The sequence below is a fragment of the Chroicocephalus ridibundus genome, chromosome 2 (genome assembly GCF_963924245.1).
Source record: "Chroicocephalus ridibundus chromosome 2, bChrRid1.1, whole genome shotgun sequence".
In the NCBI taxonomy this organism is placed as follows: Eukaryota; Metazoa; Chordata; class Aves; order Charadriiformes; family Laridae; genus Chroicocephalus; species Chroicocephalus ridibundus.
In genome coordinates, this window is record NC_086285.1 from 63,650,657 (window position 1) to 63,673,275 (window position 22,619).

Genomic DNA, 22,619 nt, shown 5'->3' on the forward strand with positions numbered 1-22,619 from the left:
CCACAGGTGGGACCACTCTATACCTTTGCATTACCGACCCTCCAGCGGGGCAAATAACGAAATTAGCTGACCTTGGTTGTTACAGCAATAAGTATAATCAAGAGCCTCTCTGCATACCATTCCTTGGCTTTAAACATGGGACTTATCACTCTGAGAACGAACAGTTCTCTGCACAATATGCTGTTTATTTCAGAGAGTTAGAAGAGGCCTAGCTAAGAAGTAAAATTACTGAACAGAAAGTTGGTTCTGTTTCACCTCAAACCAGGACGGGGGTGGAGGCAGACAAAGACTAAGCAGTTGATTAGGAGCATGGAGGGCCTATGGAAGAAGGAGCTACTAGAAAGAGTAAGACAAAGGCTGAGAGGGCTGCCATCACTTTCTAGAAAGGTAGCAGGGATGAAGGCCAAATAAGGAAAAGAGCTACTGAAGTGCAAGGTAAAAGATGGTCAAGAACACAAACCAATTCAGTACTTCTTACCAAGAGGGAGACATCAGTATGAACAGCGTCCCTTGGTACCTTGCTAAGGAATGGTGACAAAATCATGCATGTTCTCTACGCCACTGCAAAGTTCACACAGAGGGAACCAAACCCCTTTCTTTCACCTCTGTCATCACCACAACCAAATGAATGTTTGTGGTAGAAATGCCCTTATTTACATAGTCTGAATGTATATACCGATTTTGGCACCTTCCTTCCTCTTTCAAGACTCAAAATACCAAATCCTAAAGGGAAAAGAGATTTGCCAGGCTTTTAGATAAGATCTGAATATCTTTCCACAAATGGAGGAAGGCGAATAACTCTCAGAAAGATTAAAGTCACCGATGAGCTCTGAAAGTTTTACCCTGTGGCTGAAGCGCATTTTGTATCCTGTATAAACAGCCCAACTGCGCAGCTCAGGTTCAGTGGGAAAAAGGGATGTGAGGGCAATAGCAGCAATGGGCTATTTTTGGTTTGTAAAAGTGTCTGTTTTTCTGGCTGTGATTTGGGCACAGATCCAAATGTGCTAGGTCTGAAAATGACCAACCTTTCTACCACACCAGTGTGACCTCCACTCCCTTGTTTTTCAAAGCCTGTGTTATTTCCATGGCAGTCTCCTGCCACCACCCGTCCCAGCCTACAGCTCTGGTTACACTTCGGCTTTCCTCCAGGCTGGGGCTGCTGAAATCACACCGCTTGCACCCCTGGAAAAGGGTTTGTGTCCAGACAGATCAAGCCCCTGTTCCTCCTCACTGCATGACCTCCTGGATGCTAGCTCTGGTGCAGAGAGAGTATGGCTAGTAGGGGTGATCTCTGAGCTGCAGGCTTGGTTTCTGCCATGGCCTGAGAGAAGAGCAACAGCATGAGGTTTGTCCTTGGGAGCTGAGTGGCAGAGGATGCACCAGGAACGCCCAGCAGCTGCGCCCAGTGTATGGCCGCCAAGGGCAGGGACAGACCCCTGGGCCCCCTGGCGCAGGGACTGCCTTGGGGGCAGCCCCCCAAAGGCCTTCCTCTGAAGGATAGGGGTGGCAGGTGGGACTGCACATAGGGGGCCCGGTCACCCCCATGGCACAGTGCCACCACCCAGCAATGCAGCAGTCACAATGCCCCGGGGCAGAATAAAGGGGGCATCCTCCCGTGTCCTTCTGCCATAGCTGGCCCAGGGGCAGCCCAAAGACACGTGAGAGGAAGTCTTTGAGGAGCTGGTGGAATTACCTGGGGAGGCTTGAAGGAGGAAGACCAGAGGCTGGATGAGGCTGCTGGAGATGAGAAGAACCAGCAACAGCTGGTTCTTGCAATGGGCAAGACCAAGGGAATGCCTTCTGCAGGAGCACTGCAGAGCTTGCCATCCTCATCTTCTGTGGAGTCAGTGGCAGCAGATGTAAGAAATAGGATGCACAGATGTTTCCAGGGGTCCCGGTGCTTTGGAGCACCCGCTGGTGTCCTGCCAGGCACGGGGAGGATTCTTGTCCCCCAAATCAATCAGGCCAGGGGCATGTGGCCACTCTCAGAAACCCCTGAGATGGCTCCAGGTTGAGGGAGAGTAGGGCTTGGGCATCTCCTGGGAGGCACGAACAGCCTGTAGGATGAGGAGGCAGGTCTTGCTCACATGCCCAGGCAATAGCTGATTGCCAGCTCTGGGGCCAGGAAGGAATTTTTCCCTGGGGCATTGATCCTGAGGTTATTTTTGCCTTTCTCTGCATCACTGAGCATGATCATTTGTTAGGGCTCCTCTGCTCCACTTTGGGTAGGTTACTGCTGCTCATGCACCACAAAGATGGCCTCAACGGGGGGGAGGAAGGCTTTTTTTCCCCACGGTGGGCTAGCAAGTGTCCCCCGGGGGTTTTTGCCTTCCTCTGCAACATTGAGCACAGCCTCTTGCCAGGGCTCCTTTGAGCCATTTTGGCTAGGAGCCTGCTGTTCCTGCTCCACGAACGTGGCCCTTGTGCCCCACATCTAGGGGGAGGAAGCTTTCTACGCTCTCAGGGCAGGCCCCCAAAGTGGCCCTGGGGGATTCTTCTTGTCCTCTGTAGCATTGAGCACAGCCCCTTGTCAGGGCTCCTCTGGGCCATTTTAGCAGGGTTCTTGCCTGCTGCAGCCCTCGCACCTCCAAGGCACCACTTGTGCTTTGCCTCCCAGGCTGTCTTGCCCGTAGCAAATTTGTAGCAGGAGTGAGCTCTTGTCTTCCCTTGGCTGTTTCCCCAGGGGTTCTTGATTGTGCAAAACAGCCTGTGCTTGGAAGGGCTCCAGGCTTGCTGCACCATCAGGAGCTGCCACTTTTCACCTCTCCCCGCATGCGGTACAAGTGCAGGGCTGGCACGAGGGTGCTTTTCATACCTCACTGGCCCAGAAGCGCAGCGCAGCAAGTTTTGGAAGGCAAAAAGGATGCTTGTCATCGATACGTGTCGTACTTTGAAAAATACCCCACGGTACCACACACTTCCTCTTCTTTTGCGTATGGCTGGTCCTGATCCTCATTCTTCAAGTTCTCACTCTTCAGGAAGCAGGGCCTGCTTGGCCTGTATTCCCACTGCTACTTTCTGTAGCGCTGTGGCTTGCTTTCACCAGGCTGCAAGGAATGTTTTGTCAAGCTAAACTGAAGAATGCATCAGCCTGCTCCTGGCTACACGCGCGCGTTGTATCAGTGCTTGTGAGCATTGGCTCTGAAACAGATTCAGAAAAATAACATAAAATAACATAAAATGACGTAAAATAAAATATAATATAACAATAAAATCCAGTTTCCACTTGTAACCTTTCTGATTTGTGTCCTTGAAAGTGTTTTTGGAGCTGAAAACCCCCTGGCATTTCAGGCAAATAACAGTCTCATTGTTATTCAACTCACGGTGAGCACAGGGAATAGAACAGAACAGAACAGAACAGAACAGAATAGAATAGAATAGAATAGAATAGAATAGAATAGAATAGAATAGAATAGAATAGAATAGAATAGAATAGAATTGTTATGCTATGTTATGCATATAGTTATGCACGACAAGCTATGACCTAGGCCTAAGGGGTCCATCGAGGAGAGTAGCTCTCTCTGCAGTGCAGGTTCCAGGCCCATCCAGGAGAGAGGGTCAGAGACAGGCACACCTACAACATCACTCTGGCAGGGACTGAAGGCCCCAGGTTGAGCTGAGACACCACGTCCCCTGAGCCCTTGGCAGGAAGGAGACAGTGGAGGTGGGGGCCCAGGGGAGGCCGGTCCCAGCCATTGAGGCCTATGAGCACCCCAGGACCCTGTCAGAAGCAGACCTGCACTGCTCATATGCTCTCCTTTAGGCATTTATGGTTGGACACTTTGGAGACAGGGTATTGGGCCAGATGGACCTTCACTCTGATGGAGTACCGTTGTTTTCTGGCACTTTTGCTTTAGCATTTTTTTCCGAGGGAAACAGCTCAGGCATTTCTAAAAATGAGTACAAGGGTGAAGAAAAATCCACAAGGAAACGAAGAGGTCACCTCAAAAAGGTTTGCAGCCATTTGATTTCGGAACACTTCCTGCTTCAGACTGAGGGCTTGATCTTGGAGCCTTGCTAGGGTCAGAGATGTGGGGTTTTGCCATCCTCTGTGTGATGCACCTCAGGATGCGGTTTGCCATCTTGGTTGCCAGGGCATTTTTATAAATCCAGATCATTGATAAAAATATTGAACAGAACTGGCCCTCAGATTGAGCCATGAGAAACACCGTTGGCGACCAGTCACCAACCAGATGCAGCCCCATTCACTGCAACCCTTTGATCCCTGCCATTCATCCAGTTCTTCAGCCAGTGCACCATCTACCTGTTCATCTCACAGTTGGATAACTTGTCCAGAAGGATGCTGTGAGGGACAGTATCAAAAGCCTTATTAAAATCCACAAAAACTGTATCCACCAGCATTGCTTCATCCACTAGGCAGGTGACCTTATCAAAGAAGGATATCAAATTAGTTAAACAGGACTTTCCTTTTGTGAACCCACCTTGACTGTGCCTGGTGATTGCACTGTTCTTTAAGTGTTGTGACAGGACCAGGTCTAACGGTTTTAAATGGAAAGAGAGTAGATTTAGATTAGATATCAGGAAGAAATTCTTTACTGTGAGGGTGGTGAGATACTGGAAACAGGTTCCCCAGAGAAGTTGTAGATGCCCCATCATTGGAAGTGTTCAAGGCCAGGTTGGATGGGTCTTCGGGCAACCTGATCTAGTGGAAGATGTCCCTGCCCATGGCAGGGGGGTTGGACTAGGTGATCTTTAAAGGTCCCTTCCGACCCAAATCATTCTATGGTTCTATGTAACAAAAGCTGTGATGCTGTAAAGGTCCTGACTGAGAGTTTAAATGTGACACTCCTAAAAAATTTTGTCTCATGCCACATGACTATGTAGTTCTCTAAATATACACTGTCTACTGGTATAATACAGAGAAATTAGAAACACTTGAAAAAGTTCTACCAGTTTGATTTAATGTGTTAGTTGACAGGTGCATGCCCCTGTAAAAATTAAACAATGATCTAATGAAGAAATGGCACCTCTTTTCTCACTCTCTCCCCAGTCCTTCCATACATTTTCAGATCATACTTGTAACATTTCGTGACAGGTTTACTATATCTAACTCCAGTCTGCAAAGCCATCACAGCTAAGTCAAGAACATCCCACACTGCTTCACTGACCCATTTCTTGAGGCAGCAGCAGGTCCCACAGATGCCAGAGGGGACCATGCACAACCTCAGGGAGTAGGGAAGCCTCTGCCTGTGCCAGAGATCTGAAACAGAGCATCTGTAGATTAAACAGATCTTGAGCTTGTTATCTTATACCACAGCAATAAGCCTGGACAAGAAAACCCAATGTGAACTCTCTTTGAGCTGCAGTTACTCAGAGAAGTTTTTCATTTTTTTAAACAGGCTGCATGGCAGCTGGATGAAAGCAGCGGTTTGAAGTGCATTCTCCTTTTTCTCTTCCACTGTACATCCATGTATGATCAACTCTTTCATAATATCTGGCTTCCCTTGAAATTGCTGACCTGTCTGAGGAGAGAAAAGAAAAATAAATGCTGTCAAAGCCAGTCATCTGTAAAGATCAGGTAAGCTGGGAATGCAGTCTCAAAAACAAAAAGGGGGGGAAACAGAGTTACGTGAAATAAATGTGAAACAATGTTATTTGGGGACTATCAAACAAAACTTTGTTACAGCTAAGAATCATCCAGGAGATGGCACATATTCAGATATCAAAAAAGCTAGGGCCTGGAGATCAGAAATGAACACGACAGCATCAGACGCAGTGGTGTTTTACAGACCGGTTCTGTTCTGCCTCTGCTCATCTCGCCTCCCTTCACTGGGATTGCAGCATCCCATCCCACTCTTAAACCTACTGGTAACTTCCCCAGAAAGATCAAAAAGCCAAAGTGGTTGCATAGTTCATAGAACAGAAAGGCAAAACCCATGGGGAAGAGTAGAAGCAAGCTTGACCACTTGTGCTTGCCAATTGCATTGTTTATTTACCATGACAAGTGTCTTATGAATCTGCCAGCAAACAGCCTATCAACACAAATAAAAAGTAAGAATTCAATAAGGAATGCACTCAGAATAATGATTTTTAAGGATTTCCATCCCACAGCTTTTAACACAAGAGGGAAACAATTATCAGGAGTCAGACACCAAAGGGTAAATGGCAGCCTGAGTGTCTGGGACTGGCCAAGCGGTAGGCATTCATTTCTATTCTAACAACAGAAGCGTTGACTCCCACAGACTGCTGCTGCTGTGACAGAAATAGAAATGCACAAAATGTCAAGCTCTTAAACAAAGCAGTCAGAGGTACCAATGAGGAAGTTAAAGTTCAGGCATCCAAATCAGAGTGACACGCAGAGAGCACCTGGCTGTCTTCTGTTAGCCTTCCAACGCTAGTGAGTGCATAGGGCTTGTCCCAGCCTGCTCCCTCACAGGTTTTTCTGCCATTCTTTGTTACAAAATGCCAAAAATACAATTTTTTTTTTTTTTAAAGTATAATTTCCAGCGGAAACTTTGCAAGCAGAGAGTCTGGGAGAGGAAAGACTGAAAGACATTTCCCCCTTTTCTTGCAATACGTTTCAGTGGTAACAAGAAGAAAAATACTTGAACTGACTTTCCATTGACCAAATATGCACAGTTTTGCTGCTTATCAGCTGCTGGAATCATGTTCTTCAGCAAAGACTCTTTGAACTGACTAAACTGCCAAATTTAGATTTCAGTTTTGCAGAAAGGCCTGTGTTAGCAGGATGCAGTAGCTCTGCAGCAGCCCCACAGCCTGCCCCCCCCTTGCCTCCCTTCCCCCAGCAGAGGTGGGGGGGGTGATCTCCCGCAAGCCGGGCACCAGACCCCATTCCCACCTAGGAATGGGGAGCTTCAGGGTAGTTGTAGTTCTCAGGCAGGGGGGAAATCCGAGTACAGATGAGGCGAATAATGGCATCCGGCCTGGAGAGCACTCTCGTACACGTTCTGCAAGACACAGTACTTTCTTGCTTCTCCCCCAAAATCGTCTGTAACGAAACCATGTCCTGGGCAGTGTTTCCCCTCTTCCGTGGCAAACCTCATGGCTTTTTGATGGTAGATGAAAAAGACTCCCATTTGTCCTGTAAGCCTTCACAACATACTACAGGGGCATACAGTGGTGTTGCTCTGTTTCAGATGTTTTGGGCCCAGGAGGGGACCAGGATGGCAAAGGTAAGAAAGCCCAGGTGGATCTCCTGTTCAGGGCTTGTCCATGTGTGTGGTGGCACACAGGTGTTTGTTGCAGCACCATGCAGCCCGGCATATCTGTATTTCTGTGTCTGCTCTGAGCTCCACCGTCCACTTTCACACCCTGGATTCTTATCAAGTTTCTTTCCTGTGTTTGAGGTCCTGCGTGGTGGCAGAGACCACGAGATGGGAGTCAGCAGCAGTGATGAATGATTTGGCTCTTGTGCTTCGTAATGAGGAGATGGTATCTCAGCGTATCACTGCTTACTGTTTCACTTTTAAATATTCATTGAATTATTCATTATTTCTTTCAGGAGGCACACACTCCATAGGCTATAATAACCATGTGGAATCTACCAAGCAAAAGTCGCACTGCTAGCAACGGACATACCAGGCTGCATGTCAGCTCTTCAAATCTATTGTGCTGCCTAGGGAAAGAAAATAGGTGAAGTAAGCATTTTGGTGGCTCTTTCACTCTACATGAACTGTGAAAAGTTAGATGAAGAAACACAGAGTTTATTTTGAGAGAGTTCAGCTCCCTTCCCGAAAAAATTGGCCATCAATGCAGCTATTTGGAGTCCTCTAACTGACAGCCTCCACCTCTGTGTTTTGGGGGTAATCATTAAAGCCTGGCTTGATCGTTGCTCAGGAAAAACGACGTGGTCTCCAGCCAAGCACTCAGGCAAGGCAGATTCACTGTGTGAGCAGCACTCGCTCTGCCTCATCTTCAGCATACTTTCCTCATTGATTCCTGCCTGTTTAAAAGCCTCAGGCTAGGACAAAAACATCAGGCACTCCCTTCGGTGCTCAGTTCAGAATTTAAGAAGGTACAAGATTTCTCTAGCACAGCTGATTCTGTCTTTCCATTGGCCTGTCCAATGAGAGAGATGATTTTCTTTCCATACCGTGGGATTTATGCTGGGTAGGTATTTTATTGCTTTAGTCCCAGATATTTTCTAGCCATGAGTTTTCAGTGGATGGGGATTTTTGTTAGCTGTCCGGGTGTTCCCTGGCGTTCAGGACTTGGTCAAGGGCTGGGTTAGGTGCTTCTGCATTGTAGCATTTTTGCTTTGAGTTGTCTGCTTCCTCTTTGGGAACACCACGCTCTAGAAAACGCACCTGTGTTTAGTAAGTCTTGGCTCCTTAAACATAAGCTTAATATTAAGATGATAGCTTATTTCAGTGATATTAATTGTTCACAGTATAGGGGACAGAGAATCTCTCATACAATGGGAGACTGAGAGCTAGGATTGTTCAGCTTCAAGAAGCGAGGTCTCAGGTGGACTTTAGCAATGTTTATAAACACCTGGTAGGAGGTGCAGAGAAGACAGAGCCTGGCTCTTCTCAGTGCTGCCAAGTGATAAAAAAAGCAACAGGCAGAAACTGAAACACAGGAAATTTTGTCAGAACAAAAGAAAACACTTTTCTGCTGTGGGGGTGGTTGAACACTGGAACAAGTAGCTGAGAGAGGTTTTGGAGTCACCTTCTTTGGAGATATTCAAAGCCCGACCACACACAGCCCTGGGCAACCTGCTGTAGCTGACCTTGCTTTGAGCAGGAGGATTGGATTAGACAGCCCATGGAGGTCTCTTCCCACCCCAGCTGTTCTGTGATTTTTTGGTTGCCATTGCAGCTTGTCATCAGGCCAACAAGAGAACCCAAGCTCCCTTGTGCCAGGTTTTCCTTTGTCAGGAGCCACCCTGTATTCCTAGGAGCCACCTGTGTTCCTAGACCAATCTTTTTGGCCTGATTGCAGCCAAAGATGTATTAAGCTGCCTGGAGTCCATCAGTAGCAGCTCCTCCTTCCTTGCTGTTTGTTTGAAGCCTCTCCTCAGAATCAGGTGACGATTTTCAGTTACAAGTTAGTGATGTCAATGAAGTTAGTACAGTCTTGTGAACCACAGCTGTGGACTGCTGCAAAATCCTGAATCAAAGTTTTCCACTGAAGAAATAAATAGGAGAAATAGAGAAGCCTCCCTCTCCCGAGACACACACCAGTGGAGACACTCACAGACTTCTTGGTCTAGCACTGAAGCAAGGACCTAGCACCCTTGAAACCCTCATGTTAAAAACAGAGTAAATACTGACTTCTGCCTTTAGTGTGGGAGCCAGGAACAGACGTATGTGCAATATTACTTTATTTGGAAAGCCACTAACACGCCACCAATAACAAAAAGTTTATAAATCTTGCAACTGCAGAGGGTTCAACAAAAAGCTACAAATATTGCTTGAACCTGCAGAATAAAACAATCACTTGAAATTATGCCAGCTTGTCCTAGGTAACTTGCTGAAAACTGCACCAGCCCATGGATCCCAGCCGTGGAACTTGTCTCCTTTACAAGACACCACAAATCTCAACACATCTGCTGTAGCACTGCCATTTTACTACACTTATTCCCACAGCTTTGTTTTCTCTCTCTTGCTTTCCTTACCTATTCCTTGGAGCCAGAGAGTAATTAACTGAAATAAATTAACTACAAGCGTTCTCCTTTAGAATTTGTTTTCCAGGAAGTTTGAGCACAGCCCACCAGGTAAGATGGACCTGAAGAACATACTACCAAAAAAAATTCAGAAAACTAGACAAACATTTCTGCATTTTTATTCTTACAGTTTGAAGTGTGATGCTTTGTTGGCTAGGTGTTTATGAGAATGACTGGTTCTTTCACCATAGCAGATTTTAAAGTACAAATGAGTGCAGCGCAGCAATGTACAGTGATTGAATGCAAGAAAAACATGCATGCAACTCATTATTCCTAGTTGATGAAGATTTTCTTCTGGTTTGATAGGGCACATTCTATAGAGCTTTGAAATCTTTAAACATTTTGTCTTCTCTTATCCCCTTGCAGAGCTAGATACAGGACAAAATGGCCAAGCATTGGGCAGTATACTTATTTCTTTCTCTTTGCTGAGCTTTTATTCTACATTTCTTGGCTTTACATGTGTGAGCAAGGCTTAAGGGTAGATTGGCTTTCATAACAAATAAGTAATATATTGGACAGAAAATAAGATTTTGGTGAGATGTGCATCTTGTTTTTCTAATTTCCCTGGCATGATGCCATTTTTGTCAGTGGCTTTTCTGACTCACATGAGAAAGGAGACTGTCGCCCTCCTTGAGTTACACATTTCAGAGAGGTTTAGTAAACTTCTCACCGTCAGCCTCTCTGCAGCACAGCAGCATTCCTCAGCAACTCCGCTGGAGAAAGACACAAAACGCGTTTTGGAAAGACACAAAACGCATAAACGCTTTAAGGGCAAGGTCTTAGAGTGGTCAAAGAAATCAAACTGATTGGCTAAAAAGAAGCAGAGGAACTTTGTGCCCTCGTTTCCCCTTCAAAATTAGCACCTTATAGGACCATGTCTTCAGGAAAATAACCAGATTGGAGGGGTAACTAAAGCATTTCTTTACATTCAGTCTGAAACTTAGATCTGAACAATACACTTCCAGTGTCCCAGAGCGTTTGGGAACAGTCACAGGAAGCAATGAAAGCTCTTGTGTTTTTTAAAACTGTCACTGACTGATCGCATTGATTCAAACACGCAAGTGGTGTAGCACATGCTCACAGGGGCACCAATCACTTAAGTTCAGCTGCCTGTCTGATTCTGCCAACATTAAATAACAATTACTGCCAGCTGCATATTCCTAACCAGGATTAACAGGACTGCAGCAATTGGCAGCCATTGAAGGTAGGGGACCAGGTCTGAAAGCCCCAGAAGTTCCTTTCCCATCTGTGGTTATATATACAGTACATAAAAACTAAATCAAGGGATTCTGCAAGTGATAATAGCTCATATTGCTCAGATAGAGTGTAATGTTCATTTATTGTCTTTTACAACTATAAAAGCCTTGGTAGCATAGCAGAGAAAACTTCCCACCATGATTCCCTGGGAAGCCAGCGGAGGCTGAGGCAGAACGCTGATGAGGGCGGGGAACAGGGACAGAGCTGCTCCCACCCACCTGCTCTGCTGCCATTCTCCAGATACCCCCTGAGCTGCTTCTTCCTTCCGGTCTTGTCCCGCCTGGTCATTTTTAAGATTTCCATCTCTTCTAAATCTGGTTGCTTTTGTTTTGTTTTCCTCATCATCAGGTTTGGAATGGCTGTTCCATCCCTGGACACCCTGAGTAAGCACTAGGCCATCTCTCTTCTTGGACAAAGCCTGATTTCTGTGATATTAGCTGTGGCAAGAAGAGATCAACTGCCCTCACTTGCTTAACAAGGGAGTAAAAGTATTAGGGCTGACAGCGAGTATGGTTTTGGTTGGTTTTAGATGAAATCTAATCTATGAACGGCAAACCTAGTTTATAGATGTACAAGCTAAACAAGACGCAGAGGTAATCAACTTTGTTCTCACTGTTTCAAAAGCCTAATATGTAGGCTGTTTAGGTGTTGGGGTTTTTTTCCGTTTTTTTAACCTTTAGGTAGAGGCAGGACAGTCCCACATATTCTGTGGATTCATTTACCAAGTACCAACTAACAGGTTCCTGTTGTTCATTCAAAAAGTGAAGAGCTTTGTTGCTAAGTTGCAACAAGTTCACGGCTAGCTTTGACTGACAGTGATACTCCACGTGAACAGTTTGTGATGTGATAAATACCTTTCACTCACAGGAAAACAAACTAAAGCATCTATTTCAAAGTGCGTCTGCCCCATGGAATTTAGGAAGAACTCCTGGAAAGCCTGAATAAGGCACGCTGAAATTTGTGGGATTATTCACCTACTTCAAGTTAAGGAAGTACTAACGTGAGCTACAGCTTCAACACATATCCTAAGAAAAGTGATGCACTTATGAGATCCTGAGCCTCATTCAATGCAAGCTCTAAACGGCTTACAGGAAAATCCTACGGACATTCACAGCCCATATCCTCTCTGTGTTCTTACAGGCAATCAATCTTCAGAATATGCTTCAAGGGGATTATTAAATTACGTACAGTGAATTTCAGTATTCTTTGCTGACACGAACTCCTCTCTTCAACCTAAAAATCCTTTAGGCTATTTTTTATATTCTGGAGCCTATACTCCCTGTCTTTTAAATCTTTTTGAAAAATTAGGGCAACATACTGCAGTGCAACCTTCCTTACATTGTCTTTCTTTATTTCCCCATTAACTACTGGAATTAAATATTCTTTATTTCTGGTAGAATTACTTTTTACTACCTTGTTAGTTATGACTTATTTTGAAGCTCCAGCCCTTCTGACTCTATGCTATTATTTTTTACTTGCTTTGAGCCAGGAAGCTTTATTCTCGCTTTTTATGTGACTCCCCATCCATTTCCAAATCTCAAACGGTTACTAGGGCGTTCTTGCCTTGTGGGAAAATAACAGAAGATTGGCAAAAGGGATTGTAAACGTGCTCAAGTGACTTGCAGCTGAGGTGTCGAAAAACACATATATCGTACTAATTGTTATTTGGCCCTGTGTGTTGCACAAGTAGAACATCTGTGTGTAGGCGACACAGGCCTATGGCAAGATTCAGAGACAGCCTGAGAACATGCTCGAGATTCCTGCCCTGTTGTGGGAAAGATCAAAGCACAATGGTAAACTATGCTTGCATGTATCCTCGATAAACAGGTGAAAACAGCAGGGTCAGTGATCCTCTAGCATGGACCGAGCTCAGCGGTGCCTACGTTCCCGCTTGTGTGCTTCTGCCCGGGTGCTGCTTTGGGCATCCCCCGGTTGGCGAAGTAATGAAAATAAAATTTACCCTGCATTTCATTCATGGTTTTGTGGTTTTTCCTGCATCCTGCCTGTGCTGGCTCACACATCCCTGCTGCTTTTTCTCTGCCTTTGAGTTTTTAACACGTTTTTTCAGTCATGATCAATGCTTTGCCCAGTTCTGCTGAACAGATGAGCAGTTCTCCATTCTTTTCTGGTTGCAGTTCCCCTCGCGCAACTGTAAATTTCTGAATATTAAAATAAATAAATTTATTTTCTTTCAAGGCTGTAACTTTATTCACCTTTTTGTGGAAAGAGTTCCCCCATTAGACACAAGCTCCTCTAGAGGATACTCTGTCCTGGTTTTTGTGCACTAAAGGCTGCTCTTTGAACACCGCTATCATTATTTTGCTTCCTTCTTCCTTCCTGACCTTAGAATAACAGAGACCATCACTTTGTGATTATTTTTATCCAGATCACTCAAAAAAAATATAATTATTTCAACACAGAAACCATAATTTTATTTGAAATAATCAACAGAACTGCAAGAATTTTTAACTCAGTGCTGCACTATGTATGTTTTCTTATTATAAAACTGTTTTCTGGTTGAAAGTCCTACAACTGCAGCAGCTTGAAAGCTGTTTAACAGAATGTCACAAATAGCATTTTTGGTTTTCTTACATATCTTGTGCTAGTAAACCTCCCCACGTGTGGCAAATCTATTAGTCTGAAAGAGGATGTGGTAAACAGTCTATACCAAACTAATCTTTCGGTATCTATGGCAGTCTTTTTTTTTTTTTTTTTTTGCTATTGGCAGCCTCCATTTTGAAGGGAGTGGCTTTTTCACTTCATTTCAGTTTATCAGTAGTCTGACTTAAGAGTTTTGCCATCATTCGCCTCCAATTCATTTACCTCTTCCTGTAATTCATCCTCCAGCTCATAGTCCGAGACCGACTCAGTATTATCATTCCAGTAATCAGCTTCATATCTGTCCAATAAGTATTTCTGTGGCGTAATGTCATCATCAGGAGGATTCCTTGTTTTTTTCTTCTTCATTTTCTTTTTAATCTTAGAAAGCTGCTGCTCCTGCTCTTCTGTCCAGGCAGCGCTTTCTATATCTCTTGACACTTTCAGTCTTTTGTAGTCCATTATTTGCTTATTCAGCAGTTCATGATCAATACCAAAAAGGTTAGACCGCATGGGTGAATCTGAAGATTGAGTTGTTGAAGAGACCAGTTCACTGTGGAAAGGAAAACAGATGTTATAGTTTTTTCTCCGTGTATATTTTAAGGGGCAATGCTAATTGTGACAACTTGAGTATCACAGAAATAACCTGGAGTTTTCAGTTCAACTTTATTAATGCACCGTGTTTGACATTGTGCTCCCTACTGTACCACCTACCTACCACCGTACCATGTGTCCAAGGACAGGCTGTGTATAAGCCTGTCAGCGTGTCAACAGATTTAATGGGAGGAAGCCAATAAAGCAACTATATTGCAGATAAAACTGTTTGTTTCTGGGAAAAGGTGTACATAGGTAACAGAGTGAGCACTGCACCTGGGAGCCCCGAGGACGTTAAGAGCTCTCCCAGGTCTTCCAAGAAGTGAGAAGCAGCAGCCTGTGCCCAAAACGTGTCAGACAAACGTATGAACGACAGCATACGGCACCTTAAGCTGGACTTCAGTATTTCCACAAGACACAAACAGAGGAAGACATTAGGTGCCCTGTGGGAAAGTCTGTCACAACAATGATTTCCCCCAAGAAGCTACTTCTTATTTGCACCTGATGAACTGTCCTGTGAGATGTTAAGGCACAAAAGTAATTTCCACCAACAGACTGCAGCACACAAGTGCAAGGCTGTGGGCTTTGAGAGCATCCAGTCCACCAAATCATTATTCCAATAGATTGTTCAGCCCTATCCCTCAATACCAAAAAATCCCTCATAGAAGAATGCTAAATTAACTTACTTTTTTTGTTAAGTTAGGGAGATTTGTCAGTAAACTTGTAACTCCTTTATAAAAAACCAATCTTATACCAGAAAAAAAGTGGCCAAGTAAATGCAGAGCTTTTATCCTCATGAGAAAATTACCAGCAAGAAACAAATATTACTGCTGCAAAGCTTTTTTAAAAATGTAATTATCACAAACACATTGAGTCTTGAATTCTTAGAAAATCTAAAAAAAATATTTCTCTCATAAAAGTGAAGTACGAGTATTGGGTCTGCATGTAACAAGTCTGATGACTATCACTCAGAGTATAGACATCAAACACAGCTAATTTCTAAGAATGTGTTCTAATATCACCTGATGGGTTAGTTGCCTCTGAAAGCGTATACACTAGACTGTTACAACTGACAATTCAGACATTCTCCGACGCTTAACAGAGGTCTTATGTATAAAAAATAGACTTTCCCTTTCCATATTTTCAAACCCGTGGTCTGCAGCAAAATACCTATGTACAAGAACCAATGACAAAATAGCCTATGAAAATGTGTCTGCACTAAAATATGAAAGTATGCCAGAGCACATGCAATAAGAAATATTTTCCCTTAATTTTCATAAATGGGTGTAGCTTTGGTAAAGAAAGCTTAAGCCACAAAATAAAATGCAGTCCTCCACATTTAACTTCTGGGATGATTACGTGTTAGTTTTGTCCTAGGCTATCCTGTAGCCTCTTCTGTTAATAAAAGGGCCCAACTGATCTCTTTAAAAGCTGAGATGCCTTTTAAGTGAGGTCTTACAAAAAGTCTTTCTTCTACTTTCTATTTCCTCATAACACTATTTGCTCAGTTCTGAGAGAACAACAAAGTACACATCTAATTAAAATATACTGTCATGTCAAATAATACCCAGTTTAAGTTGGCCAACAGAGGTGAAAACGGACACTTGTACAATTGTGCTTCAAAAAACCCACCTAGAATCATTTTGAGATATTTCTTCTTCTTCTGGAGGTCCAAAATCAGCCCTTGACAATAATTCCTCAATCTGTAAACACATGAAGACAATACACATTAAAGGTCCTGTATTAAATTTACTTTGCTCACACTTACACAAGAAACAGACAAGTACCTAACATCAAATACTTTACTTTCTACATGTTTGGAATATTTAGCAAAACCATTTCAAAATAGCCTTTTCCTCCATTTACAGGAACTGCTTACACTTCTTGCCTGGGAAGTTTGTGTCAGATAGCATAAGTGATCCAGGGATTCCTACAAAGCTTTTCTGCCTTATGTACGTTCTGAACAGTTGGCTAGGGATTGTGTAACATACATAATTTTTGTTTTATTTGGTCTTACTTCAGTCTTGCAAATCCTTTTTTATAACATCCTTACACTGAGATTTTTTTCATGTCTTCCCCCTTTCTGCAAGCTTATATTTCTATTACATGTAAATATTGAGTTCCCAACTCCCTTTTAACATGGCACCTAACCAGTAAAAGCTACAAATCTAGTATATTCAGTGCTTAGAGACTGTACCTAATTGTGAAAATTTTATCTCATCTGAAATTTTTATTCCTACTTTTCTTTACATTACTTCCTTTCCAATTCAGCATATTATTCTGGAGTTGAACTGGATGGCCCTTCCCCCTCTTCCAATACTTCAAAATTAGGTTCAGCTACGTTACTTCAAGCCCTGTTATTCGAATATGTGGATTACACAAATCTGATGATCTGCAAAGTGTGAAAAGATCATCCATCTAAGTGGTTCCCAGTACATTCACTGACAGAAGCTATACAAGGAGGGGTTTTGCTTGTCTTAAGTGGTTAACTTTCTTGGTGCCTGCGCACTGAACTTGAAGGTAAGATAGTCTAGGGGGTTTCTTCATCAAAAAGAGTAAGTGGTCATTTAACAAAGTCTGACAAACAGTGATTAATGGAACAGGTTCCACAATAACAGACCTGAAAGGCAGGACCTGCAGGAGTAGATATTTGTACCTCCATCTAAGTGTGTTAATAATAGAGTAATAACAGTAATGACCAAGTTATCACTTGTTACTTCTTGCGTAGAAGTTCCTGTGCTGATTAGGGGGAGCATAATAATGAATAGAAACAGCTTTCAGGAGTGTTTAGTTCATTTCTATTCTCGTGGGTTTTGTTGATGCTAATACAGGTGAAAAACATTTGCACCGTGGATCGGTATATTGGCATGAAACTCAGAATTTTTCTGGCCACACACAAGCAGTTCACTGCATTTCTAGATGGTCTGAAGTTTTCTTTATTGGCCTAATGATCTGGCCTACAAGCTTCTCTGAAAACTTCACTTCAGAAATTTTAATAGTAGCATCCAAAAAAGTTCATAAGGCAATAGCTACAAGGATTCTTTTATGTTGTATATAAGCATCAGTCTTACTCAAGATTCTTTGCTAAAATGCACTGGAACATGAAGAGGAAAGGGTATAGACACAGACTGATATTTCACGTAGACTGGTAGAGCAATTGACTGATCAGTTCTCTCCATATTCCTAAGCATTATGGCATGCTAAGTCACCATGTTTGCATATCATTATATTTGTACATCGAGTCAAAGATTACAATTACCTCTTTTACAACTGCAGCTTCTTTGTCTTTTACAAATACTATTGGGGGTACGTTTCCTAGAATCTGCTGACTCATCAGAAGATACCTGGCAAAAATACAGCATTCACCATATAAGTAACAGTACAGCACCTCCAGGACAGATAAAATACATTAGATTAATTCCAGCAGTACTGCAAATTTAAGGATATGGTTTGCAAAACTTACAGTCTGATGTGTATCCATTCAGGTTAGTGCTAAGCAATACATCACTGAAGAATCCCAACTCTGAATGTGTAACTTACAAAACTACTAGCTGCAGATCCCACTGAGTATCGGTGATATTAGATTTGTCTCCTATATGCACAGGCTGGAGCAGGTCTTTCACCATTTCATTTGTCTTCCTGTATCCCCACTGTAGCCGTGAGAGCAGTTGAGGACAACGCCCTCACAGCAGGACAAGACAACTAGTCCTACATGCTAGCTGCAGGAAGGACTGACAGGGCTCCCCTCGTCTTCTTAGCAGCCAGCAACATTCCTTCCCAAAGAGCGGAAGCTGTTGGAAGCAGAAGAGAGCAATGTGCTGGAGCAGGAATTACACAGCCTGGGGAAACAGGGGGAAAGGAAATGGCTCTACAAGTATGCTTCAGTGCCACCTTTCCCATGGTGTGAAGTCCTGATCCTGCAACAGACTGGCTGGATAGCAGAGGGTAAGCCAAGGAAAGAGGGAGAGGCAAAAATCTCTATGATATCCTGAAAACTCACTGGACCCTCTGCCACAAATGGGTAAAAGCATCACAATGCAAAGTAGCATCCTGACATTTGTTTTTTGTTATCAGTATTGTGAAAAATTTCTATAATATTGGTCACCCCTTCTGGAGGTACAAATTATCGCTAGCGATCAGAATTCCACAGTGAATCGGTAAGAATATACTTGTTGTAATTGCCAGTCCTCTTGTGCAGCATCATAGTCTGGCCTACTGTTAACACACAGCATGTCCAGCCCACTATCACTAGTACAATGAAGTGAAACTTCATCCAGGCTCCTCTTTCTTTCTGCTCAGCCCAGTCCTATCCTAGGAAAACACAGACGCCAAATAAGCCAGCTGCGCTTCATCAGGACAACACACAGCTGGTCTGACACAGCCATCCTTCCTTGTGAGGCTCATCACGGGAGATACTTTGACTCCAAATATCTAAAAACCTACATCAGATGTAGACTGTTAGAAATACTTAATAAATGGTACTAGTACATGGCTGTGAATTTATGAAGCGGTCTAGTTGTTTGTCCCATAGCAGTACCGTATACGTGGAGCACTCTTCTGCAGTACACTTTCAATATAACTGTCTTTCTCCGTAGTGGCAGCAGGATTCCAGTACACACGACATGCTGAAAAGTTTGATGCCAGCGACACCTGCAAAAAGACAGTTTCTTTAAAATGATACATACACATACTTCATATACAACAAAGTCTCTAGTTCATGAATAAGCATACGGTGACCCACACTGGATATGTAAATTCTTAGGAGAATCTCTTATCCCATCTCTGCTCTTAAGAACCATAAATTACATGGTGCCTTTATAGAGATAGAGTTTAGCACCAAGTAAGATTTACATTCAGTACCTGAAAGGACTTTTTCTATTTAGGCAAGTTACTGCCTAATCTCCCGTTTAACCAGAATTAAACGCAATTGAAAACGCATGGTGTGCAGGAGCCAAAGCACACATGAGATAGACCAAAACTTCCTGAAGAATAAACTTCTGAAACAAAAATTGGATTCTGAAAGATTTCTGTAACAGTCATTCATGGCATCTAGCAGTGTCTTACAGGTTCTCACTGTGAGAGTACACTCAGCAAACTTCTAATAACCTATCTGGCTTAACCAAAGGAAGGAGCCGAGGAAGAGGGAGGATTGGAAGACACAGTTCAGAGATCATCTTCAAACAAACAGGTGGCTACATATGTCAGCAGAAAAAGACAACTCCAGTAATGTTATCGAGTGAATAAAAGTTTAATGCATCAGGCCTGAAGCATGATTCTTATCTGTACTACCATTATACCATTACCAGTGACTGTAACTTTGAATACCGAAAAAAACAAATTCTGATGGATTGCAGAAAGCCTACTAGAAGATTTCTTTTGATAACGGAAGTAACGATATCAGACCGGAATCAGCTCAAGACCAAATCAGGACTAAGTCTCTGCTATGTCCCAGTACAGCACGAACACTAGGCACTACGCACTTAAAATAAAATCTGGACTGTATTTGGAAGAAGGCTGTTTCTTTCCCTCTCTCATGTTTTAAATTGTTTCATTTACAGCAGTGCCTCCTGAAAGTGCTGTGGCTTGCCTGCACCAGCCAGTATTTTTATGTGCAGGCACACCATCTGAGTTAGACAAGCAGTCCTCAAAGCCGTAGAGAGAGAGAAATACTATATGAAGGATACTGCACATATAGAGACAAAAGATTCATCTTGCCCATGTAATTTTAATCACTTGCCTGAACACAGAATGAATTCAGTTGTCAAAAACATCTGTTTCGATCATAAATGACAAACCCCTTGTCACAGATGCAGCTTTTAGGTGCCATTTTTTTTTCCATGCTTCTAACTTAACAAAGTTAAGTCCATCAAGCTTTTATGCCAAACATTGGTATCATCTAATCTTAACAAAATAGCAAATGTAGAAGAAAAAACTACAGACAACAAACAGCAATGTGGAGACTGTCTTAGTTCCTGAATCAGAGCTTCAACATCCCTTTCGAAACCACAAATTATGACAACACTAGCTACAATTACCTAAGAATTCCAATTCTTTCCAGAACTTTGCTTGCCAATGCCATTTTGTTAAGCTTGCAATTTTTGAACTAAGCTCACACCCCACTTAGGTCTTCTGCCTATGTAAGAATGCTGTTGAGGGACACGAGGAGGTATCAGCTTTCCCACAGCTGCACCAAGAAGGCTCTTGGAAAGATACACTTCTGTTGGGAAGACCAGGCTCCTCCTTCTGAAAGGGCAAGGCAAACAGTACATGTCCGAGTAAGAAAACAAAAAAAGTCATACCAGGAGAATCACCATTTAGTTGCCCTAAGCTGCACTGGCATTATAGTGGCAAAGGTCTACTAAGCCACGTACAGCAGCGGCAAAGCCCTCCTAGTGTACAAGGCGAATCTTGCTGTGCTCTGGCCACAACAGAAGCAATGCAGTAAAATTCCTGCACACATCACAACACCCAGAGAAGCTCCTTTAGCGTGCCATGCCCACCTCAAGGCGTTGTCAGAGCAGCTCAACACAAGCTGTAGCTTTGGCACTTGCCTTGCAGATTTCCAGCTTGAGATCATAAAGTTCTTGATTAACTTCACAGGTAGTCATCATCTCTGCCACAGCTTTATGAATAAGACCATTCAAGACTCTGCAGCGTATGTTATCTTCTCTCCTAGTTTTTGTCTGCTCATCTTTCATTACAGAGGCCAACTTGGTTGGTTCATACATCTTTTAAAAAAAAAAAAACAAAACAAAAAACAACACATTAATCAGTAGTTACAAACTTGGATTTGGCAATTATATACAGTTTTGTGCACTTTATTAAGTATGCTCTTAGAATGCCTTTATTGCAGTTGTGATGGTTTTATATAGTTCTTATGTACCAGGTGTTTCAATAAAGAATATTTCTGTTCACAAAATCTTTGACCTTCATGTATTATGGCCAAGGTTTCTTAGTTTCTTCATTATTTTGTAGCGAGTTATGCAGCCCAGTAAGTCCGTTTTCTAAAATACAGTATGTATTAACTGTAAAGCATTACTTGTTTGACAAAACAAACATAAAAACTTGTTTTCCATAAAAGTAAAACTAAACTGGTATACAGAAGTCTTAATCTGGATCAGTTCTCCACGACGTCCTCGAGAGCATCCAGGAGTGTTGGTGCCGGCGCGGGTGAAAGACCAGCACAGAAGAGGAAAGGGCCACGGGGAACCCAGTGGCTTCTCTTGACAGCAGTCCTGGCATGTCACAGTGCAACTGGAGCCCTCGTGTCCATTCGCAAAATTCTGCTATTTCTCCCTCAGAAAATGCTTTTCCCAAAGTTAGACACAAGCTAGTTCCTCCCGGCACAGATAAACCTTAAAAGCTCGCACTTACCATTTTAGACCCCAGGGTCGGGCTGTCGTACCAAAACTTCTTTCTTTTGGAGAAAGGAAAGGAAATCAGCTTTTATCTTTCGGCAGCTCAGAGAAACGACGGGTTCCCCGTGCGACGGACACGCCGCTCGCCCGCAGGCGCAGCGCAACACGCGGGTTTCCAGCCCCGCAGCGGTGCGGGGAGCGCCGCCTCCCGCCCGCGGCTGGGGCTGCACCGGGGGGCCGAGGCGGGGGAGAACAGCCCTGCGGCCTCTTTAGCGGCCGGTGTGTCTCGGCACAGCACTGAGGCACCGCTGCCGAAGCCCCACGGGCAGCAGAGCCGCCGGTCGCGGGGCGGCTCGGGGCGGGCGGCTCGGGGCGGGCGGCTCTGCCCCACGCTGCCGGGAACGCGGCAGCGCCCCGAGCCCCACAGCCCCCTCCCGCAACCGCGCCCGGCGCCCACAGACCGCACCGCCGGGCACCGGCACGGCCTGGCGGGGAACGGTACCGCCTGCCTGGGGCACGCTGGCCAGGTCGCAGGCGGCCCACACCAGCGGAGGCCCGGCGGCCTGTCCGGCCCCAGCCGCCTCACCCCGCAGCTTGGCCCGGCGCCCCCGCACCTACTTCTTTTTACGGAGCATTTTCTTCAGCAGGTTCCTGGAGCCGCCCAGGGCGGCGGAGCTGCGCAGCGCCCGGCACCATCCTGGCGCCGGCACTGCCGCCGCCCGGGCGCCCCACATGCTGCCGCAACGGCGCGGCCCGGCAAGGCCCAGCGGCCTGGAGCTCCCCCGGCGCGGCGGCTCCGGCGGTGCCGGCTCCCCCTCGCGGCGCGGCGGCCCGGGCCCGAGGCGCCCCGGCGGAGGCGGTGGCACGGGCTGCGCCGGCCGCGGGCGGGAGGGAAGGCGGGCTGCCTTTGTGCACAGGCATGAGGCGACACTGGGGAGCCGCAGGGCCCGAGCTGGGGGAATCAAAAAAACAGAGAATGGTTTGGGCTGGAAGGGACCTTAAAAATCACCCAGTTCCAACCCCCCTGCCCTGGGCAGGGACACCTCCCACTAGATCAGGCTGCTCAAAGCCTCATCCAGCCTGGGCTTGAACACCTCCAGGGATGGGGCATCCACAACTTCCCTGGGCAACCTCTTCCAGTGTCTCACCACCCTCATAATGAA

At 44.6% G+C, this 22,619-nt stretch overlaps 1 protein-coding gene across 1 annotated transcript; it reads right to left on the reverse strand.

Annotated features, from left to right (window-relative positions):
- Nucleotides 1-9,300: 9,300 nt before the first annotated feature.
- Nucleotides 9,301-22,279, reverse strand: RBFA (ribosome binding factor A). The gene is made up of 7 exons (XM_063325735.1): nt 22,075-22,279; nt 21,473-21,515; nt 20,650-20,826; nt 18,636-18,748; nt 17,358-17,442; nt 15,731-15,801; nt 9,301-14,057 (listed from the first exon to the last, which is right to left on the reverse strand). Exons 1-7 carry the CDS (start codon nt 22,188-22,190, stop codon nt 13,679-13,681), a joined length of 984 nt encoding a protein of 327 aa, XP_063181805.1. The 5' UTR covers nt 22,191-22,279; the 3' UTR covers nt 9,301-13,678.
- Nucleotides 22,280-22,619: the final 340 nt, after the last annotated feature.